Source organism: Monodelphis domestica, chromosome 2 (genome assembly GCF_027887165.1).
Source record: "Monodelphis domestica isolate mMonDom1 chromosome 2, mMonDom1.pri, whole genome shotgun sequence".
Taxonomy (NCBI): domain Eukaryota; kingdom Metazoa; phylum Chordata; class Mammalia; order Didelphimorphia; family Didelphidae; genus Monodelphis; species Monodelphis domestica.
Window position 1 is genome coordinate 216,374,015 of NC_077228.1, and position 13,393 is coordinate 216,387,407.

At 43.1% G+C, this 13,393-nt stretch overlaps 1 protein-coding gene across 3 annotated transcripts in view; it reads right to left on the reverse strand.

The window, feature by feature from the left end:
- The window catches only part of COG1 (component of oligomeric golgi complex 1), a 16,325-nt gene extending 3,843 nt beyond the window's left edge, over positions 1-12,482 (reverse strand). The window contains exons 1-9 of one of the 3 annotated variants that reach the window (XM_007482703.3): positions 10,836-12,482; positions 8,560-8,795; positions 8,152-8,333; positions 7,835-8,005; positions 7,029-7,185; positions 6,579-6,789; positions 5,144-5,923; positions 2,647-2,793; positions 1,162-1,323 (exon numbers count right to left, since the gene is read on the reverse strand). In XM_007482703.3, coding sequence (XP_007482765.2) covers positions 1,162-1,323; positions 2,647-2,793; positions 5,144-5,923; positions 6,579-6,789; positions 7,029-7,185; positions 7,835-8,005; positions 8,152-8,333; positions 8,560-8,795; positions 10,836-11,189 — 2,400 coding nt within the window. In that variant the 5' untranslated portion in view covers positions 11,190-12,482. Of the gene's footprint in view, positions 1-1,161; positions 1,324-2,646; positions 2,794-5,143; positions 5,924-6,578; positions 6,790-7,028; positions 7,186-7,834; positions 8,006-8,151; positions 8,334-8,559; positions 8,796-10,024 lie in introns of all 3 variants that reach the window. The other 2 variants (XM_007482705.3, XM_007482704.3) reach the window with 2 other exon arrangements.
- Between the last annotated feature and the right edge of the window lie 911 nt (positions 12,483-13,393).

The window sequence follows — 13,393 nt, forward strand, 5'->3', positions numbered from 1 at the left end:
TTTTGTTTTTTTTTAAATCTTTATCTTTCGTCAGTCAATACTGTACTGGCTTCAAGGCAGAAGAGGGGTAAGGGCTAGGCAATGGGGGTCAAGTGACTTGCCCAGGGTCACACAGCTAGGAAGTGTCTGAGGTCAAATTTGAACCTAGGACCTCCTGTTTCTAGGCCTGACTTAATCCACTGAGCCACCTAGCTGCCCCCTCAATCCCCTTGATCAACTCCAGTAGCTCACTTGCCTTTAGGGTCAAATATTTCATTCATCTCACTCCCTTCTAAAATAACTGTTTTTTGTGTAAATTTCATAGTGTACTTAATTAGTACGATGGCACATGTATATAATTTACAGTTAAGTGAATCTACACATACTAGAATGTGTGCTTAACAATTTTTACTGATAAACATGAACAATTGAAAGTTTGGAGTTCACTGCTAGCTAACCAATCTAGAATAAAGCCTTGGGCAAGTTAAATTTTGCTATTTCAAGAAAAAAACAAATTCCAAATTTCTAGATGAAAGAACCCTACTCACTTTTTAAAAGTTAGTTCAAATTAAAAGTTAGACCTTGGGTATAAGGTTAGATCTTTCAATTTATAGTAGACTGAAGGCTGATAGCCTTCTTTAAAAGATAAGCACATCTAGTAAGTTCAGGTGAAGGGGACAAGTTAAATCTTGATAGTTCAAGAAAAGGCTTCCAGCTAAAATTTCAAATTTCTAGATGAAAGAATTCTAGTACAAGTTAAAGGTTAGATGTTGAACATAAAGTTTAAATCCTCCCATTTATAGTAGACTGAAGGCTTATACCCTTCTGCTATAAAAGACAGACACATCCCAGAAAAGGGGAGCTGGAAGTCCTAGCTACCAATGAGAATTACCTGGTCTAGTAGGAAAGATATAGTCAAGGGCTAAATTTGAACAGCATCAAACTTCGTTGTGTACACAGGCTTAGGAAGGAAGAATACTTGGAGATTAGTTTCACATTCTCTAAAATGCAAGTCAGCTAGAAACTCATGGTTGTAAAAAGGTACAATTTAGGTGAGAAAAATATTTTTGGATATTCTTTAGTAATTGAGGGTATTGTCAAACATGTCAAAACAGTTATTACTTCATCAGATTTACTAAAAACAAAATACCTGTTTTATGCACAGATGAGCCAAGTACATACCTTAGCTGGCTTATCTTCAGAAAGCTTTTCATAGCCCGCTAATACTTGAACCAGGCAGCCCTTTAGCATCTCCTGTAGTGTGGCCTTTGGCAGGGCATGGCCTCCAACCTGATTTATTTCTTGACACAGACTGAAGAGGAAGGATTGTACATACCAGGATGGCTACAAGAGTCAAATGTGGTCATTTAGAAATCAGTGGGATAGTTTTGGCTATATGAGCCAAATTTTTTTTTTAACAGGACTGGGACTTGGCCTCTCCAGTCACCCATCTCTGCCCCACCCAGAGCTCCTAATGACTTCAAGAGGAGAGCCAGAAAAGTAAAGTGGAATTTTTTACCCAAGTCCTTTTTTTTAAAAAATCCATATCTTCTTAGAATTGGTACTAAGGGGGACAACTAGGTGGCTCAGTGAATTGAAAGCCAGACTAGAGATGGGAGGTCCTGGGTTCAAATTTGGTCTTAGACACTAGCTGGGTGACCCTGGGCTGACTTGCTGACTTAACTCCCACTGCCTAGCCCTGACCACTCTTCTGCCTTAGAATCCAATACACAATATTGATTCTAAGACAGAAGGTAAGGGTTTAAAAAAAAATACTAAGTATTGGTTTCAAGGCTGATGAGTCGTAAGAGAGACATCTGGAGTTGAGTGACTTGCCCTCGGTCACACAGCTAGGAAGCATCTGATGATGTGGAACCTCTCATCTTCGGGCCTAGCGTTCTATCCATTGGGCTACCTAGCTACTCCCTCCACCCCCCAAGGTAGAATCTAGATTGTTTATGAAGCCATGCTTTACAGGAGTGTGGGAGGGTTAACATCACAACTGCAAGAACTTTCAAGGGCTTAATTGATATAAGTTCCTAACTAGCATTCCCTCTATGACATGATCATTTTGGCTCCTTGCAAAGGAGAGGCTTCAGGAAACTGGAGGCTCAGTCTCAGTTACCACTAGTTAATAGTGTGCCCTGAATAAGTGATGTAACCCCTTTCCCTACTAGTGCTTCACTAGTAAATTACAACAAACCATAGGCTCTTCATCACAGATGACTTAATGATATGAATAAAGAGCTTTCACGTACTTATTAAATTCTTAAAATTTTTAAAGTTGGTGGTGGGGCAGCAAGGGGATTCCATGGAAAGTGCACCAGGCCTGGAGATGGGAGACTAGGTTCAAGTCTGACCTCACACTTAGCTGTGTGACCCTGAGCAAGTCACTTAACCCCCATTGCCTGGCCCTTCCTGTTCTCTGCCTTGGAACTGCGACTTGGTGTAGATTCTAAGATGGAAGGGTTTTGGTTTCTTTTATAAAGGCATGTAATATAAGAACTATTTTGGAGAACATAGAAAATCAAGTATGACTCAGAAAAGTGGTGATATGCCCAGAGAGAAGTGATCACACCAGGATCTGAACCCAGATCTGTGAAGCTTTTTTTCTGCTCTTGGAAAGCAGTTCTAATGCAGGCTCACATGAAAAAAAGACTACCTTACCTGTACAGGCAGTCGAATCTTGGATGTTACACTGCTCCCAGTTTCTGTCTCCTCCTGGATTTCCAGTTCATCCCAGTTGGTGGCCATGGCTAGGATAGAGCCAGCATTCCCTAGAAGTAATGACTGGGTGAAATCACGAACCAGGACCTGGTAAAGAAAGAGACTTAGTAGAATATGTGACATACATCCAGGGTAGCTAAAAAATATACCCCAGAAAGGGCCTCTTGTTGAACCATAATCATTTGCCCTTATTTCTAAGTTTTCAAAAGCTGCACATGGCTTCTTATAGGATAGCAACATAGCTTTCCAACAAAGTTAGCACTTCAATAGAAACTACTAGTCAAAAACATAATTTTGGAACAGAGCATGTTCTTTCTACAGAGAAGAATGAAAAAACCACTTTTACCCAGAAGGGATCTCATTTTTTGGCTGATGAAGGAGAGATCTCCAGTTCTTAAGGTCATGATGCTAAATAGAAATAATATGTTGGGGGGAAATAGGAATAGGTTCTGGCATTTGAATAGTTTGGTAAGAAGAAAAAACCCTCTAAAGATGGTGCACTTTTTCTAGTTCCCTCAGAGTCCCTATATTCACTTTCCACAAAGAAGACCTTTTACTAAGAACAATGAACCTGTGTTCAACCTGAACTCTCTCAATTTCCCTTCCACACTTTACATCTTCATCTTGTCTCAGAGAATAAAGTAGCTCTCTTTAAGGCTAATCTTTCTAATTGTGCTTTTGATCCATCCCTTCCCATTTCCAGGACCCTACTCTATTAATCAATTACCCTAATGTATTTCAGTTAATCCCCAATATTTTTCTCCACTGGCTTATTCCCCTTCTCCAATCTCTCCTTAAAAACAAAATCCTCCCCTAGCAAACTACTACTGTATCCCTTCCACTTCTAAACTATCAGCAAGAGTAGTCTATATTGGATGCCTCTTCTTCACTATCATTTCATGCTTCAACTAGCAGTTATACCTCTTAACGTTGATAACTGTTCCCTCCGTGATATTCTTCCCCCTTAGCTTCTGCCACACTGTACACTCCTGATTCTCCTAATTCCTCAAATGCTATTTCTGCTGAAACCTCACCCTCCAACTATTTAAACGCAAGCATTTCCCAAGGTTCTATCCTACACTTCCCCTCAGCACTCTCATCCAGTGCTACAATTTAAACTATGACCTTCTAGAGACAATCCCTAAATATGTCACACATTCTGGACTTTCCAATGTCCTACTGGCAATTCATTAGGCAATGGGGAGCCATTAGAGGTTTGCCCCCTCCCCACTCCCTGCAGGGGAAAAGGGAAAGAGAAGAGAGAGAGTATTTTATACTAGGAAGATTAATCTAGCCATGATATATAGCGTAGACTGGAGTAGACTAGAGGCAGTCATCCCAGGGAGATGGTCTGAAGAATGTCTCACTGGCAGCTCAAATTCAACATAGCCCAAACTAAATTCTACTAATCTTTCAATTACTCAAGCATAAAACCTTGAGGTTACCTTTGACCTTGCATCCACTCAGCTACCAGGTCTTTTGAGTCTACCTTGAAATCTCTTAAAAGTTGTCCCCACTCCATCTCTGTTGCTGCTTACTGCGCCTCTCAATCTGTCCGCCCTGGGTTATTATAGTTTGGTCTCTATTTGTAATCTCTCCTCACTACTCCAATTCAAACTAAACACTATTGCCAGATCAATCATCCCAATGTTCACATCTGAACACAGTTGTTCAGTCATGTCTGACCTTGTGACTACATGGACCATAGCAATCCACGGAGTTTTCTTGGCAAGGATACTGGAGTAATTTGCCATTTCCTTCCTCCAGTGGAGTCTTTTGACAGGCAATCAGAAGTTAAAGGACTTATCAATGGTCACACAACTAGGGAGTATTTGAGGGTGGATATGAACCCAGGTCTTCCTGACTCCAGGCCCAGTGCTCTTAATCACTAAGCACTTGCCAAATAACCTGCAGGGACTCCCCGACCCCTAAGGAAATCTAAACTCCTTAGCCTTGAAATCTGAGATACATACCCCTCACCCTGCCAAAAACAAAAACTGGTTCCAGTGGACTAATCCACAGATCCTGATTCTCCAAATTGCACTAATTAACAATCCTTTCCCAGCTGAAGTTTTCTACTTCATCTCTCCTAGTCCTCATGCCTGGAATACTTTTTTCTACCCATCTTCACCTGTTGAAATCCCAAGGCCTAGTTCCAACACCACCTCTGCCATACAGTCTTCCCTGATCATTCTAGCTAGAAGTGAATTGTTCCATTTTGTACTTCTCCTGAACTCAACACTCCTTTGTATTAAATTACTTCTATATTTCTTATTTCTTCTAATATAAGTTATAAGGGCAGATGCTATGTCCCCTCTCCTTTTTTTTCCTCTCCTTTCTCCCTCTCCTTCTTTTTCTTCCCCTCCTCCCCCATCTCTCTCTCTCTTTCTGTCCCTCACTCCCTCTTTCTCTCTCCCCTTTCTTTTCCCCCTCATACATTTGTGATGGCCATGCTCCACAGCCGGTATCCCAGCAGACTCTGCTCCAGAAGCTGCTCTTTGACTTCCTGCCATTTTGCTAGAACAGGATTCACTTCCTGAGCTTTTCCTTTTGCCTGTTTCTTTGTGGCCCGAGGCTCCCTGATGGGTTTCTCTGAACTACCCGATTTGCCCAAAATACATCGCTTCAGATGGGGACACAGTTCTCCAAGGGACTGGCAGAGCCTGGCCATGAACAGGACTGAGGAGAGCTTGGGACGACTGAGCATGTGGGTCGGTCCCTGCAGTGCTGCCTCAGCCCCTTGCAGCTCTGCACGCACGCACGCCACAATCTGCTCAGTGCAAGCCGCACAGTGGTTCCGGAGCATTCCCTCCACAGTGCTGGCATCTGAGTACCTATCAAAGGCAGAGTTCTTGGTCTGTGCACCCGAGGCCTCCTTGGGTGCATCTGAGGGAAGGTACGACAAAAGGTCATCCAGTTTGACTTTCAGTTTGGAGTCCAGAGCAAGGCAAAAACTCTGTACATAGGGGCTGAGGGCCTGGGCTTTCATGGAGAGGCCACTGCTGGCACACTGGCTCCGATTCGCCACGTTGACCCATGCAGCATCTGAAGGCAAGTCAGAAGGACTCTCTGACCAGAGAAAGAGAGACATGTTGTGCTCAAACTGGACCTGCTTGTTGGGGGAGGTACTGGAACTGGCTTCAAGTTCCTGCAAAGCAGAAACCAGAAGCTTTTTGGAGCTGCTAGAGATGGAGTCAAAGCCATCTCTCGTCAGTGTCTAGGAGAGAATGAAAAAGAATTCCAATCAGAAGCATCCTCCATAGCCCATTGGCCCCCAACTCTCCCAGTTAGCATTTTCTTTCACCTCATTTATCTTCTGTTTATTTAACTATGGCAGATTGTATCTCCCAGAAGAATATAATATCTTTGAGGGAAGGGACCATTTTCCATTCTGTCTCTCTAACTGCCAGGGCCCATGACAGTGCTTTGCCTAGAACAGACATTTAATTCAATTCCATGAGCATTTTCTATGTTGTTGCTAGCATTTCCCCCCCCCCCCAAAAAAAATTTTAATCTCTTAGTCAAAGACTGGCTTTTTTAAAGCCTAGTCTCACTCTGGCATCTGGAACTATGCTGATTTTTTAAAAACCCTTTCTTTCTTAATAATAACTAAAACAGAAGGGTAAGGGCTAGGTGAACAAGGTTAAGTGACTGGCCTAGCGTCACAAAATAAGAATTGTTTGAGGCCAGATTTGAACCCAGATCCTCCTGATTCCAGGCCACTGGAACCACCTACGTGCCCCAACCATGCTAATTTGTAAGACATTCATTCACAAAGAAAGGTAAACAACCCTGGTCAGCCATACACAGAAGAGACTTCAAAACTAAAAGGAATTTCTCTTTAATCAAACCTACACCTGCCCTTCCTTTACCTGTAATCGGTCAAGGAACAGCTGTTGCAGCAAGTCTTCCCAGAAGGAGATGGGCTTATCCAGAAGGCGCCGGCACACCACCTCCCAGCTTTGGCTCATTGATTCACTGGTGAGCAGCTCCCATACAGCGTCCCGAATCCCTGCAAGGCCTTTCAGGCTTTTGACGTAAACCAGCAAATTGGTGATCCCAGTTTTGATATCTTCATGACACCTGCAACACAACCATTTTCTTTAAGTCCCCTATCAATGTGTAACCTATTTCCCATATTATCCCTCATAGATGTGATTTTTTCCCCTTTAGGCTGAAAGTGACATATTTTTGAGTGGGTTGTATGCCTGAAGATCACAGAGCAGTGACACAGGAGAGCCAACATCACACACTCTACCTCGTAGAAACATGAAAAGAAGCCACTGCTACCAGCCTACAGAAACCTCTCCCTGGTGGCTTACATATTGATCCATTTTTGTAGAGTGTCTTTCAAGTACTCCTCATTGATGGGGTGTGCAAGAGTTCGAAGTGTTGGCTGGAACTCCATGATGGAGGCTGGGAGGTGTTTGAACCAGCTGCACAACTTCATCTCTTGTAAGACATTGATGATGCCTTTTCCTAAACAAATGAAGCCCAGTGGTCAACACAGTCGTTTAAATCAGATGAAAAGAAGTCCTCTAGTCTTCCCCTTCCTATGGGCAGGTCTGAAAGAATTAACTAAAAGTTAATGAGATCTTTATCTCTGGAGCCAATACTTGGAGTGGGAAGAATAAAGGAACACATACATACATACATCTCTCTCTCTCTCTCTCTCTCTCTCTCTCTCTCTCTCTCTCTGTAGGTCTTTCTCTCTAAAGTAGGGAACAGGAAAAGAAGGGAGAAAAGTAGGAAGAGACTATTGGGAGTGGGAGGTGGGGAATACTTTGGAGTGGTATATGAATTCAAATGTGAACAATCAGAATTACTAATGATTTTTTAAAACATGGAAACTTGGGAAGTTCCCCACCCCTATGCTCTTCAAATACTCTCTGGAGATAGTCAGCAGACAACTCCTTCCCCTGGATTTCAACCTTGCCTAGTGGTAGGGAGATGGACCAAATGACACCTTAAGACCCATCCTGGCTTCTAATGCCCTTGAAAAAGAAGGAAGAGCCATTATACTTAAAGGCATAACAGGAAACAGAAATAAGGAGGCTAGGTCTGAGTTTGAAAGAGAAGTCAGACTTGAATTGGAATGATACAAAGGGAAGCGGAAAAAGGAGTTCACCTGCAAGCTGCTGGCTTGTAACAGAATCCAGGGTGGAAAAGAGTAAGCCACATGGCAGTGCTGGATCAGGCAGCACACCTTCGGGTAAGGTGTAGAAGAGGGCATGGGCTTGGTACAGAGTGGTGGCCAGCAGCTCCACTAATGAACAAATCTGAGCTTTAATACCAGCACCTATAAGAAGAAAACATATTTTACTGAAATAGACAGGAGTATCATTTTAAATATAACTATGAAAGATGATTAAAAACAATCTGAGAGAAGCCAATGTCGCTTAGTTTATGAGGATCAAATCTCAAAGGGAAGCAAGTTCTACTTACCATGGTGTGGCTGATTGAGAAGATGCTGAATGGCTGCTTTTCTAGCTAACAAGAAATCCGTGAGGGCCTGGCGAGGAGAACTATCTTCTAGGAGCATGACTGAGGACAAGGCCTCTGCAACAGCCTGGTCAGACACAGCTTGGCATCTAAGTATCATCTTGGTTTCATGCAGGATGGTTGATCTAGGAAGAAATAAAATGAAAGGGCAAAAGAGATGACAAAGCCAATCAAGCATCTTAAGTAGCAGAACAAAAGAAAAGGAATAACTCACAAACCACAAGGCTCCGGAATCAACCCACATAATGATCTTTTTTTATTATTGATTATTATTATTGTATTAATGTATTATATTATTATATTATAATATATATATATATATTATAATGTATTATAGTATTAATGACTCACCGGAAGTGACTGGCTGCTGCCACCTGACGAACCAGTATCGGGAAACGGGCAAGAACAGGGCTATAACATCCACTGGAGGAGTCCAGCCGGAGCAGGCCATGAAGGTGACAGCAGAGCAGGTAGAGCTGAGTGGCATGTAGGTACTGAGAGGCTTCCATGGAGCTCCAGATTTTCTCAGGAATCTCCAAGAGTAGCTTGATCTGGGCAGCCATGCTATAGAACTTCTCCTGGGAGGGCTGCAGGAAAAATCAAACAAAACACTGGGGAGCCCAAACTTTTGTTATCCATCACCTAGTGGGAAGGTTGGGGACTAGTTTTGGGCAAGAAACCTAAATCATGATGGTTAAGCTCTATAGAGGGACACGGAAGCTTGGCTCTATGGAATTTCAGAGGGTAGATGACCACTGTGTTTAAGCACTGTTAATCAATTCCATGGAGACAGACAGACAGACAGACAGACAGACAGACAGACAGACACACACACACACACACACACACACACACACACACACACGACAATGGAAGAATTGAGCTCTTCTCTCATCTGCATGTCAAACTTCTATCATTTGCCTTGATTTCTCTTCAGCATTTCAATTCAACTCAATAAACAATTATTAAGCACCTGTGTGTGCCAGACACTTTGCTAGGGTCTGGAGATATAAAGGCAAAAACAAGTCAGCCCTTACCCTCATGAAGCTTACAGTCTATTGAGGGAAATCAAAATGTACACTTCTAAATACAAAGCAAAACCAGTAAGTGTAAAATGTAAGGTTAGGCCTTGTTGGGGAGACAGCAGCTAAGCTGTGCTTCAAAGTAATTTCAGGATTCTACCAGTTGGAGATGACGCTCCAGCTCCCACCTTTGCCATCCCTTATTTCTGCATTGTTCTTTTCATCTCCAACTGGTAGAATTCCCATGATACTCCTCTCTCACCCACTCAGCTGAGATTCTCTCCTTTATCCAGAAAAATCAGTCATTCTCAGAAAGCTCAGCCTTCTCATACTGACATCATCCCTCACTATTTCTTTCCTTATAGTTTGATGAAAAGAAGCATCTCACCAAGGACAACCCTCCTACATATACCCTTGATCCTTTTCTTTCCCCTATTTTTCAGCAGTGTATTCCCCTATGATCCCTTATCTCTTACACCCTTAAAAAAGCCTTACAAATTCCACCATCCATGCTAGTTATCATCATATTTTTCCTCCCTTTCTCAGCCAAACGACTTGAAAAGGCTCAAAAGTTTATGCAAAGGCATCTAGGTGGTTCAGTGTATAGAGAGCCAGGTCAGGAGACAGAAAGTCCTGGGTTCAAATTTGTCCTTAGACCCTCCTTAGCTGTATGATCCTGGGCAAGTCACTTAACCTTAACTGTTTAGCCTTTACCATTCTTCTACCTTGGAAATAACACTTAGTAATGATTCTAAAACAGAAGGTAAGGGTTAAAAAAAATGTATGCTCATTACCTTCATTTCCTCTCCTCCCACTTGCTTTTTCTCAGCCCTTTGCTATCTGGCTTCTGACTTTAGTTTTGATATTGTTCTTGGGATCATTCAGATGCTTCCCACTCTTCAAGATCCCATTTAGGTTATTCTTGGCAAAGACACTTGAAGTGGTTTGCCATTTCTTTTCCCAGGTCACTTACAGATGAGGAAACTGAGGCAGAGGGTTAAGAATAAGAATAAGAAAAACAGCAATACAGGTTTATATTTGTAAAAGTGCTTTAAAAATCTTCCAGCACTCTTAATAAATGCTAGCTATTAGTAATCCCTCAGAAGAAGGTAAACCTTAAAACAGGGCAATCCTTCCAAATTTTTTCTCCATTCTTTAAACACAACCAATCATTGCCTTAGACATTTGTCTTTTGGGCCTTAACCTGGAATTTCAATCATGTTGGGAATCCCCTGAAATCCTTCCTATCAGAATTTCTGATCAGCAATTGTCCTTCAATGTGTAAGCTGGTATAAACTTGGACTTTTTTGCTTGATGTGCTTGGGAGCACAGGACTAAGGCTAGCCCTCCCTGCACTGCCCTCGGAATGCCTCTTCCGATGCCTGACACAAAGCAGGTCTTTGTGAAATGGAATGGAATCCATGGATTAAAAGTGACCCCTCTTCAGGAGCCCATCAAGGTGGTCTTCCCGCAGGCTGGGAGGTCACAAGCTTAATTGGGAGGAAGAACTAAGGGGAGGAGGAAGGAATGCCTTGGGTGGGTCAGTTGCAGGGATAGATGGGACGGAGTCTGGGAGGGAGCGGAGCTTCCGGAATGGGGCGGGACCTGAGGGGTGCGCGCAGAGCGCGACGCTGCCATAGTCGTTGCCGAGGCGGTGGCGGTGGACGTGGCGTGGCTCTGCTGGCGGAGACGCGCGCAGCACTGGTCCGTAGCCCTCACGGCGTCCAGCAACCCCTCGGCGCAGCAACGCATCTGTCCGATGGTGTCGGCCGCCTCGATCAGGTCGCGGTAGCGCTCGCCCACCATCTGCCGCAGTTCCTCCTTCTTGTGCTCGATCTCCGCTCGTACCTGCCGTTCCAGCCCGCGGATCTCTTCCGCTCCATGTGCCTCAAATAGCGCTTCGGCGTCCCGCAGCTCTAGACGCTTCAGAGCTTGCGAGCCGGCCATTGCTACCGCCATCCCGGGTCTAGCTTCGCTGTGGGACAGGGAGGGGCAGAGCGGCCAGGTGGGAGGTCACTTCCGATAGACTTCCGGGCCGCCATCGCCATCTTTGTTTGGGGCTGGGCGCTTCCGCTCTCCATGGAAGCCGCGTTTGTTGGGGAGGGTTACGTGGCTAGTGCTGAGGCGCCATGTTTGTTAGGGGCAAGCTTGCCCTCTTCAAAATTTTACCCTGTAGTGGGAACATAAATTGGCAGATAAAATACTGTATTTCCAACTGGTTTATCTCCCCCAAACCTCTGAAACAGATAGGTTCATTGACAAGCCTCCATACGTTCAAACACTGTCAGGCAACAAACATTAAATGGCCTTTAGTTGTTTGACTCAATTTGGACACGTAACCCCATTTGGGTTTGTTTGTTTTTTTTTTTTACAAACATACGGGCATGTTTTACCATTTCCTTATCCAGATCATTTTACATTTGGAGAAACTGAGGCAAACGGAGTTAAATGACTTGTCCAGGGTCACTGGCTGGGAAATGTTGGGTTAGATTTGAACTCTTCCTGACCCTAGGCTTGGGCATTATCCATTGTGCCTCCTATATATGATATTTGTTTTGTTAGCTTGAAAATAACACAGAACTACCAAAGCAGTAAGAAAAACCACTCTTTAATCAGGAATAGGGATAGGTCCATATTCAGCCTCATAGAGCCCAGCTCCAAAATCTACACAGGGCCTGTACCCTGGGAACTCAGGGGACATATCCCTGTGAGCAGACATCATGCTAAAATGCCAGTCCTCCCTTGGGAGAAGACATTATGTTAAATGCCTCTTATGGAGAGACCAGCTATAACCATTACTAAGGTGAAGTAGTCCCAATAAAAGAAGATAATAAAGTTGAAGTGGATAAAGCAGATCAATCAAGCAGCTTATGCAGGCTGCAGACTAGACTTCAATTAGCCTAAGGATGAGAATTAGGAAGGTCAGGAAACAAAAGGAACTTCAGGAATATCAAAGAGGTCAGGATGGAATGCAAGATAACATATAGCTAAATAGGGATAAGTGATTAAGTACATGTGAAAGTAAACAACCCCTGAATAACCTGAGGATTGTCCATTCATCACTGACCTCACATACCTGTTATTTGTGATGAGGTTTGTTTGATTGTCCAATAAGAACCTGTATGTGAAAGGAAATAACTTTGTATCTTGTAACCTATATAAGCTATCCTATGATGTCAGTCTGATGCAGCTTCCAACAGGGAAATCTGTCCCAGCTGGTAGATTCTTTATTAATCAATAAATAATTGTTCCAATAATTGAATTTTGGGGGTGTCTGGATTAACTTTATGAAGTGCCCCATTTCAAAGGTAAGGGTCAAATTAGAAGCTGGACTTCTGAGAGAACTTTTAACATAACAAGAGGAGCCTCTAAAACAAATAAAAGCACTTAACACTTTTACTATGTCCACAAAATCCACCCACAGTAGGGTCCCCAAACAACCTTAAAGTCCATAGTTCAAACCAAAACGGTGTGCCTAGAACTGAGGCTTCTCAAAGGGCAGGGGTAAACTGAGGCATCCAAATTTCATGTCAACAGTGTATATCTAAATATAATATGCAAACAAAAATACGTATGTATATAATTGCATTTATATAGAACTTTTATCCTCATCACTATTCTGGAAGGGAGATGCTATTGTTTTCATTTTACAAATGAGAAACTCTGGAAAACAGGTTATTTGCCAGTGAGAATCTGAAAGTGGATTTCTTGTCTCCACTGTGCCACCTAGCGGCCTTTACCTGTGTATACATACACAAACAGGAAAAATACAGCAAAACTTGTTAAGGCTATTTGCAGCCTAGGACACATCTCTTGCTGCTAGGGGGGGAAAAATTAACCTATACCATCCATTCTAGGATCTGTCAATTCGAAGGCAGAAGAGCTGTAAAGAACCAAGCAAAGTAAGGTTAAGTGACATACCTAGGGTCACACGAACTATCTGAGACCAGAACTGAACTCAGATCCTCCAGACCACATATGGCTCTAGGTAGCTTTGGTACTTAGCTGCCCCTCCTCCTGACAGAAATAAGAGTTTCCTTAATTGCCCTCTCAGGCCTTAAGAATTTCTTCAATCTATTCAGTTGCCAAGTTGGTATGCTTAACCTTCTGTGTTAGAATCAATAGAAATATAGGTTCTAAGGCAGAAGAGTGGCATTTGGGGT